At 43.4% G+C, this 22,467-nt stretch overlaps 1 protein-coding gene across 2 annotated transcripts in view; it reads right to left on the bottom strand.

Annotated features, from left to right (window-relative positions):
• The window catches only part of LOC138195640 (inositol polyphosphate-5-phosphatase A), a 141,070-nt gene that overhangs the window by 81,392 nt on the left and 37,211 nt on the right, over positions 1–22,467 (bottom strand). For both annotated transcript variants that reach the window (XM_069145258.1, XM_069145257.1), the window contains exons 3-4: positions 11,305–11,405; positions 10,915–11,002 (exon numbers count right to left, since the gene is read on the bottom strand). In XM_069145258.1, coding sequence (XP_069001359.1) covers positions 10,915–11,002; positions 11,305–11,405 — 189 coding nt within the window. The remainder of the gene's footprint in view (positions 1–10,914; positions 11,003–11,304; positions 11,406–22,467) is intronic.

A 22,467-nucleotide genomic window follows, 5' to 3' on the forward strand; every position in this document is an offset into this window, starting at 1 on the left:
CCAACGTTAACCTTGTCCCTGCGTGTTTGCGTGCACGTGTGTGTGTGTGTGTATATCCCGTCTCATGTGAAGTGAGGTGATGTGTAAGTGAAAAGGAAATGAAATGATCACATTGTTGGTTGTTATTATGACAGGCTCACAGCCCGTAGCTGCCGACCCTCCGCTCCTCTCAAGACCAGATTCGCCAATTACACCCAATCAGAGCGGTAAGGGGCCACAACGGGCCCCGACCACCGCACTTCCTACCGCGACCCAGGCGGGACCTAACATCATTAGGAATCAGGGCTGCACTTTCCACCTTCTGCATCCTGGTTTTCCTCATGCACCTCTTCCAAATGAGAAGGAAACCCACAAAGCATCACTGCCGACGACCAGTTCCAACCTATGAAGACACTCTAATGAAGCGACGAGTGGCATTTCCCTCCACTGAAAATGCCCTTATCTCGCGATTAGCGGCTAACAAGTCACGTGTTGACGAAACAAGAGGAATTAAAAGGAAGCCATTAAAGCACAGGGGGCATGAACCAGTCATCCTTCAGCCAAAAACAGCAAACAGCCGCCTCAAAGTCAGAAAGATTCTGTCGCTGTTGTTGCACCACCTCGGTGACAGTTAGAGGAAATCGCCCGAAGCTGCAGTTATTTGGCAGCTCCGCAGCAAATGTCCCACAGTGGTGTGATCGCTTCAGATGAATGATAAGAACTGTCCGAGTGCTAATCATTATTAATGTGCGCCGTCTTTATCCGACATGATCGGCATTTAGGATGGAGGTGTAGCTTCAGAAGCACAATCAACCATCGCGAGGCAAATACTGAAAGTTTCAAGTTAATTTTTCCCTGAATGAAGTGAAACGTGGAGTGAAATGAATTATGAACTTTATTAAACCTCTTGAAATCTTAGCTGACTTTGTCACAAAGTCTGCAGGAGTACAGCACACACCCCGAGGCCCTGTCCTCAGTGACGCAGCTCCATGAATTATTAAATACATGCCAATAGTGAACAGATAGAAAGCATCCCCACTGAAAAACAAGGCCAACCTGCGGGTATTTAATTAGCAGGGTGGGTGCTACTATGCATCGCTGATCACGCAGAGCAGCGGACGTCCAGGGGCCTTTCAGAGGGGCCGGAGAAAAGCTTGGCAACGAATCGGTTTGCATCCAAGCTGTCCGATCCATCATGCTGTCTGTTGACTGGTGTTTGCAGAGCCAGCCCTTATTAATTATCAGCTCGTTTGGAGAGCGGGGGTGTGGGAGAAGAGGTGGGGGGGGCGGGGGGGAGGGGAGAGTGTGTCAGGGGTGGAGTGTGGGCGGTAGGTGGTGGGTCCTCTTTGATCAATCTCAGCGATCGCTCCAGGAGAACTCCACTGAGGGTGATTAAGGTCAATTTGGCCCGGCAAACGGGATGCTTCTTCCAGGAGGGGATGAGTGGAGGCTCCTGGGATGGATATGTGGGAGGTGAGTGTGTAAGCTGTAGATAGCTGATCAGCCCCACTGCAACCTATTGGCAAGCCTTAGTGATTGCATTAGTGGGTTTTCAGTCTCCAAACACACAGCCTGTTGAAAGGTGCAGCACACGTTATGTATCTGGATGTTGCTGCTCTCAAAAGTCGGGTAACTGTTAGGTAATAATTAAGAAGTTGGATGATCTAACAGGCCTGATTTAAGAGCCATGACGCAACAGTGCGTCCCACATAGAGAGCAGCGTTCAGTACAATCACAGATGAGACTATAGTTTAATAATCGCTCATCTGATGTATTATATCTGTTCGAGAAAACGTTTGAACAGATAGGTTCACACTTTGTCCTTATTTATGTTAATAAAATACTCATTAGTGCATTGAGAGAGTTATGGTCCTGGTTTTCATGTCTCCTGCCCATACTGGACATGAGTCTAAATTAGAGTTTTGAACCAGCTGTTAGTGGACGTGTCTCACAGTGTGATGTAGGACTATTCAAAAATTCCCTTGAGGGATTAATATAGTATCTATCTATCTATCTATCTATCTATCTATCTATCTATCTATCTATCTATTGTGGATTGACAACCTCAGATTTCACCACGTTTCTCTCTTGACCTCTTATCTCAGACGGCCAAAAAAACCTGAGTATCCTTCGCTCTTCAGCCGAACCTTCAACTCCTTTTATCACATTTATTTCAAATGTCATTTTTATACTCAAGTTTACACTTTAGTAATTGCTTCCACTTCAACTGAATCTCCTACTTCTTCCAAGACTTCCATTTTTAACTGCTAAACATCTTTAAAGAAATATTTTCCTAAACTTAACCAGGTGTTTTTTGTTCACTAAACTTCAAATGTCTTGGCGATGAAAATGTTGACAGTGATACGGTATCCTGTAGTGGACTGACAGGTGTATTACACACCTTGACAGTATACAGCGTTGGACATTCCCTCTTTCTCTTTCTCTGGACAGCGTTTCCTTACTGAGCTGCAGTGTGAAGATTATAAAACAAGAGGAAAACAAGCTAAAAGTCACATTCAGTCTGCTGACTCCTTTTACCATTCAAACCTGACACTCCAACACTCACCTTCAACACAGCGGGTCCAGCTGTGTCAACAATTTAAAAAAAATACAAAATACAAAAAATGTCTATGAGGCAACTGCAACTATGAATTAACAAATACAAATAATCTTCCGTGTTGATAAACAGAGGTGGAAAGGATCACTGCATCTACTGCACTACATTTCTGACAGAAATATTGGACATTTAACAGTCACTTGTTTACTTGGCAGACTCAGATTTTATATAAAACATATGATGATCTCATAAAACAGGCTACAACACCAATTAAACCATAGCTTAAACCACCCTATGGTGTGCAGAGCATTTTAGATTAGCTCCACATTGACCAGCCACAATACTAAAACAGTTTCCATGAAACCGTCATTGATATTAACCAAAATATACAATATAAAATAATGTAACACCACTCTCCGTGCAGGGCTATTTCTTTCACTCAGGTATTGCTACTTTCATCTAAGTAGATCTGAACACTTCTGTCACTGTCAATAAATATCAATACAGCTCAATAATACAGAATAATAGAGCATCGTTGCAGTGATTATGTTAAACATACATATGCACTCTTGGGTGTAAGGTGCATGTTACTGTGCAGATTTTTTTTGAAGGAGTGAAGCGCGTAGGATGGGTGGGGGTCTTTTTGCTCCTCTGAGAGGGGCTGTGAGGGCTCTCAATAGACAGAGGATTATGGAAATCAAAGCTGAGAGATTAGCTAATGGGAATATAATGGCCACTGACTGCCCGGGTCAACTGGGCTATGCAAATGAAGCAGCTACAGCGGAGGAAGAATCGATATGTGCGGGCAAAGTGCTGCAGAGAGATAGCCCTATATTAGCAAGGCTGCGCAAGACATGTGTGTTTCGCACGGACACACACACACACACACACACACACACACACACTCTCACACACAAACAGTGTGAGGGCCTGAAGCCAGCAGACAGAAGTGAGCTTTCAGCGCGAGGACCCGGCTCAAGTGGGGAAGAGGAGATATCGCCAGCTCCGGCCCCGCTCCCTCTCACTGATGTCAACAGGCAGCATGTGATGCCTCCCAGCGCTCCGGCTCTCATCCCCACCGACGCGGCACTGAGATGCAGATACCGGTGCGGCCCCGCTCTCCACGCTCCATCAAATATCTATTCATCCCGACTTGGTCCCCAAAAACAGAACAAACGTCCTTGTGGACAATCAATAGAGCCGCGACCGGGTCGGCCAAGTATTACGACAGCATTTAGACACACTAAGTAGTTTATTTTTCCTACAGACTCTGGACGATCTGACATCCGCCACTTAGGGTGCGCGGATATTAACCTTCCCGGGGTGTGCGCGGTAAAGTGGGTGTCGTAAAATGCAATTGACTGGGACACACGACGGCTTTCATCATCAGACTAAATGGAACATCGCCTCTCTTATATATCAGAATACCAATTTTGAGCATGTCAGAAAAAATTTCAATTTCAGGTGGGAGCGGCGGGACTCCGGCTCCCGCCTCGCGCCTGGCCTCTCGCCTCTCATTTTCATTCCCGCCCCGCGCGGCGCGGCCATTCATCAGGACCCCGGGCAGAGGACACCTCCCGCCTGCTCACAAATGCATGGAGCAGGCAATAAAATTAACCTTGTGGCAATTGTTTTCCCACCCGTTTGATGGCCCCGTGTCAGCTCATCTGTTACGGCGGGAAGGAATAAAAAAAGAAGAGTCAAAGCTTGGATGTGCAAAAAAATTATGGCTTGGGTGTGTGTGTGTGTGTGTGTGTGTGTGTGTGTGTGTGTGTGTGTGTGTGTGTGTGTTGGGGGGGGGGGGGGGTGCGGTACCTGAATAGAGCCGAGCTAATGCCAAATTATGGAGTCAAAACCCAATCAATCAGCGTTGGAGAGTAACTGAAAAGATGGTTGCTTGTTGATTTGTGTCCAGGAACAATAAAGAGTCCGGTGCATTATGGAGACGACTGAGAAACAAGATGGTGTTTTTTTTGTTTTTTTTACAGTTCAGCTAGCCACCATCCCTGACCTGGCCCCTTTTTCTCTTGGCAGGCCGGGACAAGATGGAGGAGGGAGGAGGGCAAAGGCGGGAGGTGTGTGTGTGTGCGTGTGTGTGCGCGTGTGTGTGTGTGTGTGTGTGTGTGTGTGTGGATAAAAATCCTTCAGAGGGTGTTTATTTGCTCTCAACACCTTCCAAGCGATCAATATTTTTAATTTGGGTCCGAGTTATTATTTTTCACATCACTGCGCCGGGGAGCAGAGTAAAGTGGCTCATATTTTAGTACTAAAAAGATCGATATGACAGGCTCACCTTCACTCTGCCCCCTCGGTGGCTGGAGTGGGATTGGGGGGTGGTGCTGGGGGAGGGGGAGGGGGGCACACACATCATAATGGACGGTGGCGAGGTACACCCGGCCCGCCTCATGCTGGAATCACATCATTATCCGAGGCCGGAGACGCACCGTGACATCCCACCCTCCACCGCGGGACAACAACACCTCCTCTAACGCAGCTGATTTACTCTCCTCGGCTACGTCCCGTCCACACACACACACACACACACACACACACACACACACACACACACACACACACACACACACACACGCGCACAGACACGCACACGCGCGCACACACACGCACACGCGCGCACACACACAGGTGGACACTTTATCAGAGTACTGTTTATGAGAAGAACCGTGTGTGCGTTTGCACGCGTGACAGCAGCCCATGCAGTGATCATCCAGGGAGGGCAAAAGGCTCAGATGTCCAGATTTGACTCCTTGTTATAAATGCATCAATTTCTCCAGCTCTTTACACAATTCATTAATTATATCTACATTTCCAGTCTAAATATTTTCACAGTGGGAATGCCCACTCTCGCCGCCTCATAACTCACCCCTGATGGCAGATTCATTGATTGTCGCTCAACACATGTCCAGAGAGTATGTGTGTGTGTTTTTTTTTTTTTTTTTTTTTTCTTCGTTCATGCTAGCGTATGTGTTTATCTGGATTCGTCACTCTGTGTGTGTGTGTGTGTGTGTGTGTGTGTGTGTGTGTGTGTGTGTGTGTGTGTGTGTGTGTGTGTGTGTGTGTGTGTGCACTTATGTCTGCCCTGAGAGCATGACTGATGGCCCCGGAGAGTTATGGCCTGGCGATATTACCCAGCTGACATCTACTCCATTCAAGTGGCCTGAGTCGGTGGCGTACTTCTCACCATATTGAAATAAGAGCTCTCTTAGATTTAGTTTGCAATATTTTAAGCTGCTTATGTGCCTGCTGCGGTCTTTTTAAACACGGGGCTGCTAGGCGGAGGGGGAGGAGGAGGAGGAGGAGGAGGAGGGATGCTGCTGCTAGTTAACCTCTATGTGTGTAAAACCCAACAGAAGTGTATAATTTCTATATGCAACCGCCTTTTGTTCCATCATAAAACGGCAGAGCAGAGGGTGATAAAGGATGCTGTTTAATAATAAAGGGGTGGTGTGTGTGTGTGTGTGTGTGTGTGTGTGTGTGTGTGTGTGTGTGTGTGTGTGTGTGTGGTGGGGGGGGGGGGGGGGGTAATGCAAGTGCATTTCGGGGTAAAACCGTAAACACACTCACACCGAGGCCCCGTCAGCCCAGAGGGACACTAAGTGTTCATAAATTCCTGGCCGAGCACGGCGGGTACCGATGATTGCATTACAGCACGCTGCCCGCTGAAGAATTAAACGTTCACCTCTGGAGCGGAGTGAGGGCCGGTTTACTGACCTGGAATCAGGACGCAACCTCGGCAAGAAAAGGCAAAGAAAACTGGGCATTTAGCTCATGCAATGAATCCTTTAATCAACTCTTTTTTTTTTTTAAAGAGGAGTTGACTTGGTGGTAGACTTGGGTCTGTTCTGTTTTTTTTCTGTTCCGTTTTATTATAATGCACTTCTACATTTGTCTTTTCGTCTCGGAGCGACTGCCTGACAGCTTTACTGCAAATGTGGTGCGACTGCATTCGGTGTTCATGTTGCTTTGTTTTTATTTCTGTCATGCTAAACATTTGTCCCATTCTACATGGAAATATGATGCATACCAACCACAAACTACAACAAGCACCCGAAGGAGTTATAAATGTATCGTTTAAAATATCAGTTATATCATGAAACTTTAAGTGAATTGTACTTAAATGGCAGAAAGAGAGAAGAAATGCTCCCAGTTCACAATAAAGAGTGTCCTATCATTTGCATTATATAGTTCTCAGCGTTTTCACTGTTTTCCTTTTATTTTGTTGCTGTCGCTGTTTATTTCTCCAGCAAAGCACTTAATATTCAATTTATATCAAATCTGATTCCATATGAATAACGGGGGGTGTTTGACCAAAGACTTTCACAGTATATCATCTTGTCCTTCTCGGAAGAGCTGACTGTGAATTTACTTGTGAAAAGACACAGACTTTATGGTTTTACGATGCGACTTATTTTACATTAAACTAATACTAACCTTGAACAGTAGAACTTTAGTAGTGCTTAAAATGGCACTTACTTCTAGCACTTTGTAGTTTGGCTTTCTTGAAGAAATTGTATTTTCTTGATTCTTGTTGTTCTGGGTTTCGTACCCTCATGGTTGAAATGCACTTATTGTAAGTCGCTTTGGATAAAAGCGTCAGCTAAATGAAATGTAATGAAATGTAATACACTGGACTGCTGAGTATCACAGTTACAGCTCCCAGTACAGCGTTCTTGAATCGAGGACTAACTACTTTTAACACTTCAACACTGCATCCAAAGGTGAAAACAGTTGCCAAGTACGCACACACACACGTGCATGAATACACATACACACAACCACAGGGTAAAAGCAGACGGTGTCCTGTCAAGCCACAGAGGCTGATTTATCCTCCGTCGCTGCTCTCCTTTCCTGTCCTGCAGACCACAGACATGAGAGATGCCTTTAATTTCCCATTAAAATGCCCTGGAACAACTGAGGGCTGAGGAAGGCGCCGTGAGCCGCTGTGTGTCACTGTCTGTGGATGTGGACGGCTTGATTAGCCAGTGTGACAGTGGTAGAGGTCTGTGTTTGTGCATGCGGATTTGCCGGGGCGGTTTCTGCTAAGCCGCACATGACGGCGGAGTCCAAGTGTGCGTCAGGAAGCAGTAACATTAGCGCACATCACTCCAGATGACACGGGCTGCAGCTCCAGGGCCAGGCCCACGATAAATATTAATGGCCAAGAACAAGTGGATTGGGAGTTGAGTTATCAGGGCGGGCCTTCCTAATTGACATTTTACCTGCTGTATACCTTAACAGGGCTGTAAAACACCAGGCCGGCGCTCAGCCGTGAGGGAGGAACGTGTCAGTCAAGCTCTTCCTCCGTCACTGCCGCCTTCCTCTGGGAGGAGAGGAGGAGCTCCGGCTCCACACGACTTCTCATTGTTCACATCTGACATCGAGGTGTTACACGTAGCATTTTGGCAGCAAGATTACGGTTTGAGAAATTAAGATGCAAACAAGGTCACAGCTTCCTCAAGACGCCACATTCGTGGTTGAAAATCAGGAGTTTGGATTTTAGCTGGTTTTATAAAAGATTTTTTATTTTAAAAATAATAGTAAGAGAGGGGTTTTTTTTAGGTCAATTTTGAGACTAATTTTAAACTTTAAAAAGCTTGAATGGGATGAGATGTATGCTTACAGTATTTTAAATAATGCAAATTTAAAGACACCAAAGTCCACCAGTTAAATAGACATTTTTAGATTTTAACATTTCTTTAAATATTTTAATCAATTGCATTACTAAATCATCTGCTGATGATTTACTTAATTAACTGATGAACCATTTTCTCCACAGTGTCAGAAAATATATATTTTTTAAAAAGACACTTGTTAAAATGCCCCAAACCAAAAAGTATATATTCAGATTGCTTATTTTGTTCTACTAACAGATGGAACGCTAACATGACGTCTTCTATCATGTGAATTTTGGACACGAGCATTAGACTGATTATGAAGTTTGCGATATATCGACTTTTGTGCGAAGATAAATCGACCGTCTCGCAACAGAGCTTCGCGTATTTATCAAATACACGGCCGTCTTCAGAAGACACAGAAATGCAGTTCAAACACGCTCTCACACTGCGCAGGCATGTCAACAATCTCAGCGGCCTTTACCATCCACCTGCTGTGAGACTACGCACCTCATCCAAAACATACACTTATCACATAGATACAAAAACACAACAACACACACTCAAACAAAGTGGGAATCTATGGAAGCAGAAAAGAAAGTGTCCCCACTTCCATTATCTGAAAATTGACAGGCGGAGCAGACAACAAACAATTATCCCCGGAGCACAGGGGGGAGAAGAAAATCGAAGATTGAGAAAACAAATATGGGTGATGTCATCAAAGCTAAATGGCAAGCCCTATGTGAGAAAGACTGGAGAGTCTATTCATATTTACTGTTGCCAGGATTTCAATATCAACATCATAGAAAGCACATCAGATGTTTCTCTTTCTGACTGATTCACAGAGACGAGCGCAAACTGCCATCTCTGTTTGATGGAAATGAAAATACAACAAAATGAAAAAGGTTAATCTATAGACAAACTCCATTAAATAAACAGCTCGTAATGCCGGGATATTAGCCGCGCTTATATGAAACAGCACATAATTATATTTTCAAAAGGCCAATGTTTGTAATATTTTTTTGAAAAGAGCAAATGTGACTGAGCGGCCCGCTGTGATTTATGAGCGTTTGTGGAAGTGCAGTGTAGCGTGCTGATAACGCCGAAAAAACAAGGAGGAGAACCGAGACAGACACAAGTCAGTGCTCACAGACAAACTGCAGTCCGTATGTGTCATCCTGCAGTCCTTCCTCATAACCTCCTGGGAATGTGCAGATGATTATCTGATGTACCTGTGCTCTGTTTATTGAGTAGCGGACATAAAACTACATTTAAAACCATGTTTCCCTGTAATCCACAGCATGGATCGAGAGAACAGGACTCTGATCCTCGGCTGCCAGTGTTCAGGTTTGAGCTTTTGACGCCACCAAGAGGCTGTATAGAAAACAGCTGTTCAGCAACAGGACGTGAAATGAAAGGGGAGTTCACCAGGAGTTCTAATATCATAGATAATAGTCCAGATAATATTCTTAGATGTCTATTCTATTTTTCAGGGTTTTTTTTATTGGTGCATCTTCCACTTGATTCTCTGTCATCACACTTTAAGAATCGTTTACAAAACTAGACAAATGTCCTCCTCACTATTTGTCTATTTGAATTTACTTTTGTTAAATAAAAGAAATTATAATCCTATGTTTAGGAATCCATGATTTGCTAATGAATCCTGATCATCAATAATGAAAACAGTCCCAAAACAGTTCACCAGTTTTAACCTCAGCTCTGACAACACAAACTCATTTCCAAAGATCTACTGCCACCTTGTGGCCATCTGCTTCCACTGCATACAGATTGAACGCTGCGGACAGCACTACAGAGGTTTTCTGTTTTAAGTGTGCTTCATACAATAATGTCTTTGCACAGCACAATGTCAATACCCCATTAAAGATCTTTACTATTATTTGCATCAACAAACAGTGGCGAGTAAGTTCAGTTTAAAATGGTGTCACATTTGTCATCTGTGTCACCCGATGATTCACACTCATTACAAACCATCTGACAGCGGCTGATGTTTTTCACAGACTCTCCCGTACTGTGACCTTTACACCTGACACGCATGCACCTTGATAGTTCTGAATTCTATGTTCAATCCACAGAAAATAAGAAGTACATTTCATTTAGAGCCACAGACTAAAATACCACAAAAGTGTCCTAATTTAAGAGCCGTAATCACAAAATGACGTCTGACGTATTTCCTTGGAAGTGACAGATTTCAAATCCGGTGAAACGGGTGTCCATCAAAACTGCAAAAGTGCAAATGATTTATGAAACTGGTACTCTTACTACTGGTTTCACCAGAAATGAGAGCGTTGTGCGGTCAACAAGCGTCAAGATAATAAAACTAAATTTTAAATTGAAAGAAATTACTAAATTTCTTCACTTGTAATTTGAAGTTTGTTTCATGTAGAATACTTTCAGACTGACGAAACCACTTGATATCAGCTAGTCTGAGGTCTTCAGTGTTTAGTCAGTTTCATGTTACTTTTAGTGTCTGATTATATGCATGTAATCCATAATAATAATACAATAATTACTAATACATAATTCTGATTTCTGTTTCAAGAAATAATACTAATGAGTCAACCATGAATCAAATCAACAACTTGAAAACTCAAACGGGATCAAATCGAATCACTGTCGAATCAGTTATTCATCCGGAACTCAACACGCGTAAGCTTAAAACTAAGCTTCTAAATTCAAAGAGTTTTGTGCGTTCATCCACAAAGAATGTGAAAATGAAACTACACTTACTGTGAAATGCTCCTGGGATTTGTAGTTCTCATCGAGGTAGACGCGGGCTCTGCTGTACTCCTTCATGACATCACTGGACAACAGCTCTCTGGTGGACAGAACAAACACCGGTGGTGTCAATCAAGTCCAACAAGACTAATCCAACAAAGTTAATATACTGTACACACCATATACAAACATCTGCACTATAAGGCATATTTATTTTTTTCACTGTATTGACGTACAACTGTGATGCGACCAGTGGGGGGAGTACTCCGCTCACTTTCAAACAGAAGACTCCTTTCATCCATAAATAAACCCATTAAATGAGTGTTCCCTCATCAGAGCAACCGCTTTTCTATTAACACTATGGTCAAAACAATTAGAGCAAATCAACAGCTGAATACTTACTTCACAAAACTATCCACGTGTGACATGGAGGCCTCGTAGTTTTTCCCTCCCACCTCTTGACAGTGCACTGCCAAGAAGTGAGGCTTATGTGACTGTACTGTCTGTAATGAAGGAGAGAAGAAGACACAGGTTAGAAGGAGGGAACGCTGCAGTGCGACTATCTAGTCCTAATAAAAGAAAACCAACTGAATTATTCAGCCAAGAAAAAAAGAAATAACCTATATGAGTTTGGCACCTGGGCCTCCACAATTCTCTCTGAGTTGACTCTGTGACACGTTACTATATTTACACGAGACAAAGTGGCTCGCTAATGTAGGCAGAAGGCACTTAGGGAGCTTGTTCCACAAGCATAACGTCGGACCCTCTTCATCCACAACCGGGCATGTGCCCGCAGCTGTGTGTGTGTGTGTGTGTGTGTGTGTGTGTGTGTGGTGTGTGTGCGTGTGTGTGTGTGCGTGTGGCGTGTGTGTGTGTGTGTGTGTGTGTGTGTGTGTACAGCGGGGTGTGACAGATGCTCACACGTCACCATTAGTGCTGACACCCCACACGGCACAGCTCAAGCAAATACGAGAAGATGCCAGTGAGCTTTAACACAAATTGGTCTTCATATATATATATATATTCAGCTGTTAATTTGCTCTATATATATTAAACATATATATATATAGAGAGAGAGAGAGCGAGAGAGAGATATATATTATATATCTGTAATATATAATATTATATATAATATTAATATATAATATATATATATAATATATAAAGTGGTAACATCCACCTTCCGTAGCCCCCCCGAGTCACATGACCTTCTGTTGCTTCCCTTGAACGTCCCCTCTTACACACAGTGAGGTGTTTGTGAGCACCCTGTCAGAGGTGCTCGGAGTGGCTGACTTCGAATGGAGAATCGATACGGCAGAGTGATTTACAGCACTCACAAGCACTCACGGGGTCGAGCCTATGGATGGCAGGCAGGGGTCGTACATCCATGTCAGTGGGGGGGGGGGGAGCCCTGCCACTACTTCACCAGCGCCCCACCTCAGCGGTGCATTATGCTCACTACAGCTCCAATCAAATAAAAGTAATGTATGGCAGTAACGCTATGGATTTTCCATCAACCTATGGCTTGTCACTTAGCTCGACGACCCGGGAGCGACGACCTACGGCGGCTCAAACTTGGAAAGATTAGTGCACCTATCAACTCGCGGCGGAAAAGGTCACACTCTCAAGGAGCATGAAACTAATGTCAGGCTCCAGTGTGACGGGTTGTGTGGGTGCGTGCGCGTGCGGTGTGTGTGTGTGTGTGTGTGTGTGTGTGTGTGTGTGTGTGCGTGTGTGTGTGTAGGCTGGCGTGCACATGCTTGTGTCCATTAACTGAATTCTGTTTATCTTTCCAGGCTGTAAATTCAGGTCTAAGTTGGCAAACACACAGAATCCAGGAGGTAATTTCATTAGCCGGATCACCAGCGCTGTAAGCCCCGAACCAAACAGCATTAACCAGCGACCTTACTTTACTCTGGCAAAGAGGCAAACGTCCCACCAGCATCCAATTAAACATCCACTGATAACAGGGAACTCTGCTGACATTCGAGTCGAGCAGTGATCGACATGTTGACACGCCAAATACTGCGGCTATAAAAAAAAGAAAAAATGAATTTATGATGCGTAACAAGAAAAGAGGCCTCGGCGAACAACCCTCGGAGGGTGACAGCTGCTCTGGCAGTGGCGTGGACAGCCCGTCCCGTCTGGCCGCGCCGACATCACTAACAAGAGCACGGCCGTATGGGAGCATTTTACAACCTACGAGGACGGGAGCCGCTGATGTGTTTGATATGGAGGTGTGTCCTCTCGTCTTCGCTCCGTGACCTGATTCCTGACAGCATTTAAATTCCAGGGAGGTTCCCTTCTAAATTACATATTTGTCAAAGTGTACAAGAGACGGAAGCGCTGCGCTAAAAGTGAAGTCCTGTCAAAGTCATTACGTTCCACATTCACACGGCGGCTGTGGTTCAGATGGTGTAGCGGGCCGCCCACTGATTATAAGCTTCTTCCTGCCCACATGCAAAGTGTCTTTGGGCAAGAAACTCAGCCCTAAGTTGCTCCTGATGGCAGGCGAGCACTTTGCATTGCAGCACGGTTCTCACCATGGAGCTTACCGTGTGCGTGAGCGGGTGAATGGGAGACAAACTGCAAAACGCTTTGAGGCCGCTGAGGTGATAAAGCGCTATAAAGGTGCAGAGCCTTCACAACCCAACATACATCTACACTCCTCCTCTGACTGCGGTAGAGGTTTATAGAGAAATGATCATGTGACACGCGTATTGTAAGACATGTAAAACAAAATAACAAGAATAACTTCATGAAATGACCTGAAAGCGTTTGCAGTTGAAACATTTGAAATGGTTGAAACAGTGAAACAGGTGGAGTTGTCGCTGAAGTAGCAGCCATGTTACCAATAAAACAAAGTTCTTCCTCGGAGAAGTAGAGAATCCAGTTGCAGTGGAAGCAATGAAAGAAGTGTAAACCTGAGTGTAACCGCTGAGTGACAGTTGAAATGAATGTAATGAAAAGAGTTGAAGATTCGGCTGAAGAGTAAAGGATCTGATTTTGGGCTGTCTGAGATGGAAGTCCAGGTCGTCAATCCAAGCTGATGACACCGAGACATGTCCACTAACAACTGGGTGGAAACATGGACGATCAAAGACAGCCTGCAGCAAAATTCAGACAGTGGCAGGAAAATCCTCTGCAGCTACGACCCCCGTCTACAAATATTTTATATTGGATTTTAATTCATATTTTTGAGTTCCCACAACTTTTACTTCTCACTTATGCCCAACAATATAAACCGGTGCTTAACGTGTTAATTCCATCGTCAGTCAAAGTGTCTAATACACCTGTCGATCCACTGCAGGATACTGACGTCCCCCTCTGTCTCGCCAAGGGATGAAAAGTAAGAGGCCTCCTGTTTGGCCAACAGAAACACAAGGTTGGGTTTAGGATGAAACTACTCTGTTGGGTTGGAAAAAAAGATATCAATGCCACTTTCTCACAGACTCAAACCCTGTGTGTCCTGTGTGAAAGTCCTGAGTTTAAACTGCCCACCCACCCCGGACCTCCTTCCCTACTCTGACTTTATCACTTTTCTACCTCTTCAAGTGACCTTAGTGGCGTGACCTACTTCTTTAACCCTGGTCTTACATGCGTGTACTTTTCACACTGAGGCAAAGGAAAATGTGACCCTGACACGATGCCCTCTAGTGGACTGACGCTTGTACTACATGCTTTGGCGTGATACGGGTCTGGGTCGAAAGCTGCACTATGCACCAGATGTAATTACTGACAAAGAGGGCCTTTGATTAAAACTAATCAGAAGAGCCTGAGTCCAATTTCATGGTTCCTGTTTGGAGGTGGGAAATATTCAGAAGGTTGAGAGGAGTTCACGGTCTGACATACAACAAGGACTGCTTGCTTTACTGTCCAACTCTGACTCCAAACATCTTTAAATTAGAAATATCCGACTTCAGGATGTAATCTGAACTTAATCCAGTTATTTTCTATCTAGAGATTAAATCAAAAGACCAGTTCGTCCAACGCAGTGTGTCAGGAAGACCTGGGGTTTCTTCTGGGGGTTCAGGAGCCGTGTTATAATAACATATTGGTCTTTAAATTGAATACCTAATCAATGAACTATCTGATGACCTTCAACGCTCTGCGTCTCTCGTTACAGATCACAAGAATGGATGTGGGGACATGACTCAGTCACTGGCCTGTGATGGTCCAGGGAACTTTCCAACGCAAATGGGCTGGGGGATTATTCAATTCAGTGCGATGCAATGCAAAGCAGTGTTTATACTACCGCAGCAGGGAAGGCGGAATCCCATTTACCTCAGTATACTGCACAAATGTAGGGCAGGCAAATGACCCGGCTTTGCTTATGGGTTTGACTGGGAGATCCTCACACAATGAATTGATTGGACTGGATAAGTAAGAAGATGAGAAGCCAAGTCTTTGAAAAGGCCGTAGTCACTGTGTGTGTCACAGCTCTCATGTAACAGTAGTGAGGTTTTGCTTACTTTTATTGGATCCAATAAAATTCAGCCGAGAGCTAAATCGAGGTCTCAGGAGTTCACACGCAGCTCGTTCCTTTAAACACAGTTCTGCTAAGTTGGGATCCCAACAACTGAAATATTGTTTGCAGTGACAGAAAAAACAACAATCCCTTTATGTTTTTTATGCTCCTTCCTGTAATTTGCCGTCTCCGGTGGTGACGTGAGTTACACTTGAAGAAAAATGTGAATGACTGACGGCACAAACTTGTGCGCATGCAAGCAAGTAAGACTGGCTTCCAGGTGTCAATGTTTCTTTAAAACCGTGTTCAGAGGGAGATTCTTGCAAATGGTTCAGATCACAATCTTCCTTCTCTCTTAGATAAGAGACCTACATTTCTCAGGCATTTTACATTTATTGTCAGCTGGACAAACACACTGAACTAACTGCAGAGTTCATCTAAAGTACTGCAGAGTTCATCTAAAGTGCTCCAGACATGTTCGGTATAAAAAAAAAAAAAAACGTGTTACGGGAAAAAAAACCATTGCAAATTGAGTCACATTCTAACATCACAAACATGAGAAGCAAATCGAACAAGGAGAATACTTGAGCACTCTTTAAACTTTAAACAAGGTGTGCCAAAAAAAAAACATTGTATTTCCTGGAAGGAATTCCCTCAGGCTGCAGACTTGCTCTGCTGGGCTTCTCACTGAAAGCACTGATAAGACAACATCTATGACCGACCGAAGACATATACCAAGATTCAATTCAACTCCATTTACAAACCACCATTTAACAGTCATCTCAGGGCCCAGAGAGGTCGAGACCTTCCAATATAACAGAGATATGTAGACCGAGAGAAGGCAAGCAGGTCCCAACAAGCTACTTTTAGCAGCACAATGGCCTCTCAGTAGTCGCAGCGCTAAAACAGCCAGTTCAACAGCTTTTATTGTGTATTTTCCAGGATGTTGAAGGGGAAATATGTTGTGATGAGTTGTGACATGTGAAAAAAATGATCTTTCCTCGCAAGCTTGTTAATCGGCAATAGTTGACTGAGTGCATGCATGAAGTCGTCTTGGAGCAGCGACGCACGCGTTTTACACGGTATTCTGATTTCATAACTTGATCCCGCGTTGTGTTCTTTATGTTGACACTGATGTTGTCTTCTTATTTCTTACTTTATTTGCTTGCTGTACGTTCTGGACTATGTACTCCGTGTAAATGTAAAGCGCATTGGGATCATGTTGCTTGGTGATTGTCCACTTTAAACACAGATTAATTGATATTAATATAAGTGAATTAACAACACTAGTTTCCAGTCTTTTTCAGTTGACAACAAGACGGTCCTATGTGATCGAAGCAACAGTGCTGATTCACTTCATAAGGTACGAGACCAACGTTTTCCTGTGTGAAACAGCCTTTAGATTCTTGCCAAGTCATGTCGCTCCACTGAGTTAAAAATACAATGTGCTTTTATTTATCACTTCCACTTTTTTCAATGAAAAAAATATGGTTTTCAGAGGTGAACCGATGGCTCAGAAGCCACAGTGAGTGTATTGTGTGTGCAGAGGGGGGTCGCGATGAGGGAGCGCAGAGGCGCTGATTGTAGTTCAACTCTCGCCGTCACCGCTGGTTGTTCCCAGCCACGCAGAGTTCAGAGTCGGATGCTTCTTTCCATGACGTCAGCCGGCAGCGGCAGCACAGAGATGGCATGAAGCTACAGGCCCGCCTGGTTCACACAGGGGCACACCTCCCTCTCTCTGCATGCTTGTCCTTCCCATTTTTCCCCTACACACACACACACACACACACACACACACACACACACACACACACACACACACACACACGGGATGCCATACCTTCCTCTAAAGCACACAGGCCGACTACGCAATGCAAACAGAATTCTTCAACAGCCGTAATCAGGACATGCTTTTACCCACACACACACACACACACACACACACACACACACACACACACACACACACACACACACGCTTTATCCAATAACGTCAGTTATAAACAGAACATGCAGGCTTGGATCACCTGGTAGACAACATGTTTTGGCCTGCCGGTGACAGTAATAATTACGAGGAAGGGAAAGGCCAGGTGAGCTCGCGGCCTTGCAGAGCTGAACAGATGTTTATCTGACGTTTTTTTTTAAACTTAGGGAACTCACTGTGCCGCCTCCAACAAGGGGACATTTTTTCAGCATGATTTAAAACCTTTTAATATATCTCAACTAACTGGCCTGACAACGAACATTAAAAACTGCTAAAACTGGAAATCAGGAACCAATTTCAAAGATCAGCCTCAGAGACAAGGTGGTAGATGAGGCCTGAAGCCATTCAGATTTGTTTATTCAAAATAATTAAATTTATTTGTATTGTGCCAAATCACAAAATGGGTAATTTCAGGGCGCTTAACATAGAAAGGTACTGATAACAGAACTTTACAATATTATAGACAGGAAACCATTCAAGAATTGCCACGAGAGCCAAGGTGGGAAGGAAAAACTCTCTTTTACCAGGAGGAAACCTCCTGAGCATTTCTGATTTCATCACTCTCTACATTACTCCATGCCATAATTCAAAGTGTAGAAATAACATGAGCAAAGTGGATCATCCAGAGGGAGTTAAGATGCTAATATCAGCAAGGTTTAGCACTAGAATGGATCTGCCAGAGGGACCCCTGCTCTAAACTCTACACTGCTGTGATTGGTTTGTTTCACTGACAGTCAAATGCCCTTAACCCTACACCTAATCTTAACTCTCCCACAAACAATCACAGGCAGAGCATCCCTCCCATTCCAACCCAACAGCTCATATATTGCATCGATCGTAAATCCCTAACAGTTATATAACCATTCTTACAGTATAAGGACTTATTGAAGCATTACTGGATTATACAGCGCTTTTGGCCAGAAACTGGCTGAGCAACATCCGCTGTCAGATGTTTAGTGAACTGCTGCCATGGGAAATACCAACCCGGAGAAGTTGTTTTTACACATATGTACAATATATATGTAACATCATCCTTTTAAAAATGAAAACAAAATAGTAACACTGGCTGTGGAATTACTGTTTTGTTAATAGTTCCTTCCACAAAAGTGAAAAGAATTCAAACGTCGACTTTGACACCGAGTGTAGATGTGTAGTAAAATCTAAATCTTGGACTGGGATGACTGTGATCAGGAACATGTAGACGGAAAATGATTAAAAATCCTTCAGTATTCAGAACATCATTTGGTTTGTGCCCTTACAAGTCATGAGGGAAGTCACATCGTGTTCCAGCTCTCAGTAGATTTAATGGAACGTGGTTGTTTGGCAGTTACCAGGAAACCTAATCATAAAGATCAGTATTCGCTTTTTGGTTATTAGTCCTGCATCACATTTAATCTGTTTGGTATGTATTCAGTTTATGGGAGAAAATCTATTTCTCAAGCATGCAGCAATCCATGACTGCAATCATTTCACTGCACTGCAAGAAAATACAGGTACAGCGATGCAGTTTGCAAATTATTACTCCAAAATGTAATATCTCAATAGGTTGAGTAATGAATCAATGAATTATCTGATTAGAAGTATAACTTTTTATGTCTTTGCAACAATATCTAAACATTTGACAAACACTATTCCTTCTTGAATGACGACAGGCTGATGTGTGTGTGTGTGTGTGTGTGTGTGTGTGTGTGTGTGTGTGTGTGTGTTTAGGGTGAGTCTGGAATATGTTATGCCACAACCAATGAACCAGAGCTTCCCGGGAATGGCAAATAAGATTGTGTGTTTTTCCTATTCAGTGTTTGAGGTGTCATTTATTGACTCGGTTTATATAGTTTTACCAGCAACTCCCAACCGCTGTTACGCAGAAAAAAATGGAAGCTGTAGTAGAAAAAAAAAGTGGTGACTGATTCAGTTAGATTGCATACTGAATATGTGCACAAAGGCAACTAATAACAGCCAATAAATACACAAAAAAACAGCTACTCATCACACAGCACTGGTGTACCACATTTGCAACATGCCTATGTTTGTTCACTTATTTGCAATGAGGAGTTCCTTTATTTATATGAGGAACAATTGAAAAGAAAAAAAACACCACATCATGAATGTAATGTTTAAAAAAAATGCAAAAATCATAAAAACTTCAATTTACAACATTAAAGGCCTCAAAAGTTAAAAGAGCTCGAGGAATTTAAACCCTAAGAATTCAGAAATCATACATTCATTCACAGTCATTCATTCACCAATAAGCTAACAGCTCAGGACTGAGGTCATACCTGGAAAATAAATGTTCAGGTCATTCAGGGGCTTTTTCAAAACAAGCTACGACTAGAAATCTGCTGAGTCCAACCCCTTCCTGAAGATGAAATGCCCCTGAGTAACTTCTAAACACTGAGAGGCCCTCACCTATCGGATCAAAGCTTTGCATCGTGAAATGTGGGTTTGTGTTGTAAAGGTGTGTGACGTGTTTCCAAGACAGAATCCTGCTCCTGTTTGGTCTCACTTGCTGTATTGCTGAGACAGGAACACAGAGACAGAAGCAGTGAGACAGGAACACTGAGACAGAAGCAGTGAGACAGGAACAATAAGACAGAAGCAGTGAGACAGTAACACTGAGACAGGAACACAGAGACAGGAACACAGAGACAGAAGCAGTGAGACTGAAGCAGTGACACTAACAATAAGACAGACGCAGTGAGACAGAAGCAGTGAGACAGGAACATAGAGACGTGCTTTCACATTTGACTTTGTTGTACCAGCTTTTGGACGCAGAGTAGAATTTCTGAAGTGGACATAAATTGAAATTCTTCCCACCGTCTGTGTGAGGAAATATAAAGTAGACTCTTTATGCATTTTTGTTCTATTTTTCAAACATGTGTGGAAACAGTTTTTTATCTTAATCTGTGAGGTAAATGCTCTTTGGGCTGCAGGGCCACCGACGCAAACGAGGACAAGGATGAGCCTGCTTGAAATATCCACGCTTGGAAAGTGGAAGGTATTTAGCCTAGCTTGCTAACATCAGCACAGATTCCCACAGCATGTTTTTTTTTCTTTAGTTCATGTCGAGTCATTAGCTGCCACACACCGAGTGTTGTGTTTGAGTTACATCACACAAAGAAGTCTATTTAATGGCATGCATACATTAATATGTCTTTTAAGTCACAGAGAAATTAACATTCAGATTCAAAGAGGGGCCGTTCAAACCACAGCCAACACTTGTCAGCGAGTTGACTGCCTGTTTGTTTGGTGAACCTGAAGTGATTTTAACTGATCGACAGACCTCGTACCAATCAAGTTACTTTACTTTGATTGTTTACCAGCAACAACGCACATTAACTGTCATCAATATGATGTAAATGCATCGGATTTTGCCAAAAGGCTCAATCACCTCCCCGTGGAACACGAATGCAGGTGGCGCAATAACAACGGAAAACTAAATCAAACTCTAATTTAAAATCTTGTTTTTGATACAGTTTTGCCCAAATAAGTACAATCATTTTTTAAAATTTTTTTTTAAATTTAAATTTCATTTGAATTTGAACTGATCCAATAAGCATAAACTGTACATGCCCTCAGGAGGGAACACGAATGAAAACATACTGAGTTTGTATCGTGAATTTTCCCAAGTTGTGAATACAAATTCAGGCAAACATCAAACTATCGGTTTCTCTCTTCTCTCTTTGTCACTTTCAGCAGCACTTTCAGACTGCAGTTACGAGGCTGAGCCACCTCACTTCCCTTAACCCAGTGGAAAGAGTTGTGGTTAGTCTGGGGTTCCTATGTAGATGAAAAGGTAAGATATGAAACATGACTGAGATCGAGCTTTTTTTTTTCTTATTGGAAAGTAAAACAAGGCAATTAGAGAGTGAAAATAAGGTGAATGAGATCAGAGCGGCTTAAAGCAACATTTGTCTGCAAGAGTTGTAAAAAATGTTTTAAAAGAAGTGCACTGAGTAAAGCGTCTCACAGGTCACAGCAGAGTAAGACGTTACAGTGGGAGGAAGCGTATGCCTCCACTCGACTTGATCTACAGCTGCAGCTTCAAAGAAAAGTCACATGGACTATCCTCAAGGTTTGTGATCAGAGTCACGTGACAACATTTGAAGCTACAAGAACACATGGCGGACCAACAACGCGTCCACTGTACTGCTAATGCAGGACGGGATGATGTGGAAAAGTGAAACCATTCAGTCGTATCAAATACAAAAGAACAACTTCAATGTATTGTAGAAGATTTATGACATGTCATGAGCCAGCAGCAAAGACGTCTCTGTTGATCAGTTTCTAATACATGACTGTACCCTGGAGGAGAAAACTACAAAGACTCTCTCGTGTGTGCTACTGTTAATCAAGCAGAGTGAGTTGAGCTAATGCATCAATGAGTTGTACTCATTGTGTTAGACAGTGTTTACCATCAGCAAACTGGACATTAAGAGTATATTGAGACCTGCGTTCATGCCGACAGTGCATCCAGCAACAGCCCCGACTTAAGTCTGAGGGACATATTACCTGTTAGGCAACAATCATGATGCCGTGTTTCGCCTATGCGGGCTACACCGTCAGATGACATAATAATAACAGGTTGGCCTATTTAAGTTATTTTCTCCTCGAGCAACTTGATGGGAAGCCAAGGGGAGGCTACTCTTGTATATAGCTGTTAAAGTAAAAATACGGACACTGGTACATCTATCAGCTCCGAAAGTCCTACAAAAAAAACAAGCTAAGGTAATTTAATAAAGCCATCAAGGGCGGGAATGATGAATCCACTTGACAGTAACCGCCCGTAAGGGACGCTGTAAGACGTGAAGCGAGCGCACCTGAAAGAAGGTAGTGAGGATATCATTGGTTAATGTCATTCCTGGCATTCTATTGGTTGGGGACTTTTGGCAGGGTTATTTCACAAAAATCTGAGAGCGCAAGCGGAGAGCTGAGAGCTGAGTGCAAGGAGGAGAGTTAAACTGGGGACGAGGACACTTCTGAAAGAGAGCCGAGCAAATCCACGAGCGAGCGCCGACCATTTGAGTCCGAAGGGAGACTTTTATAGAGAATATTACAATAATTGATTGTGAAAACTAAAAATCATGCTCTCAAGCTGAGAGAGCATGCTCTTGAC

The sequence above is a fragment of the Embiotoca jacksoni genome, unplaced genomic scaffold (assembly GCF_022577435.1).
Source record: "Embiotoca jacksoni isolate LCO1_2020_lvr unplaced genomic scaffold, fEmbJac1.0.p SCAF_12, whole genome shotgun sequence".
Classification (NCBI taxonomy): Eukaryota; Metazoa; Chordata; class Actinopteri; family Embiotocidae; genus Embiotoca; species Embiotoca jacksoni.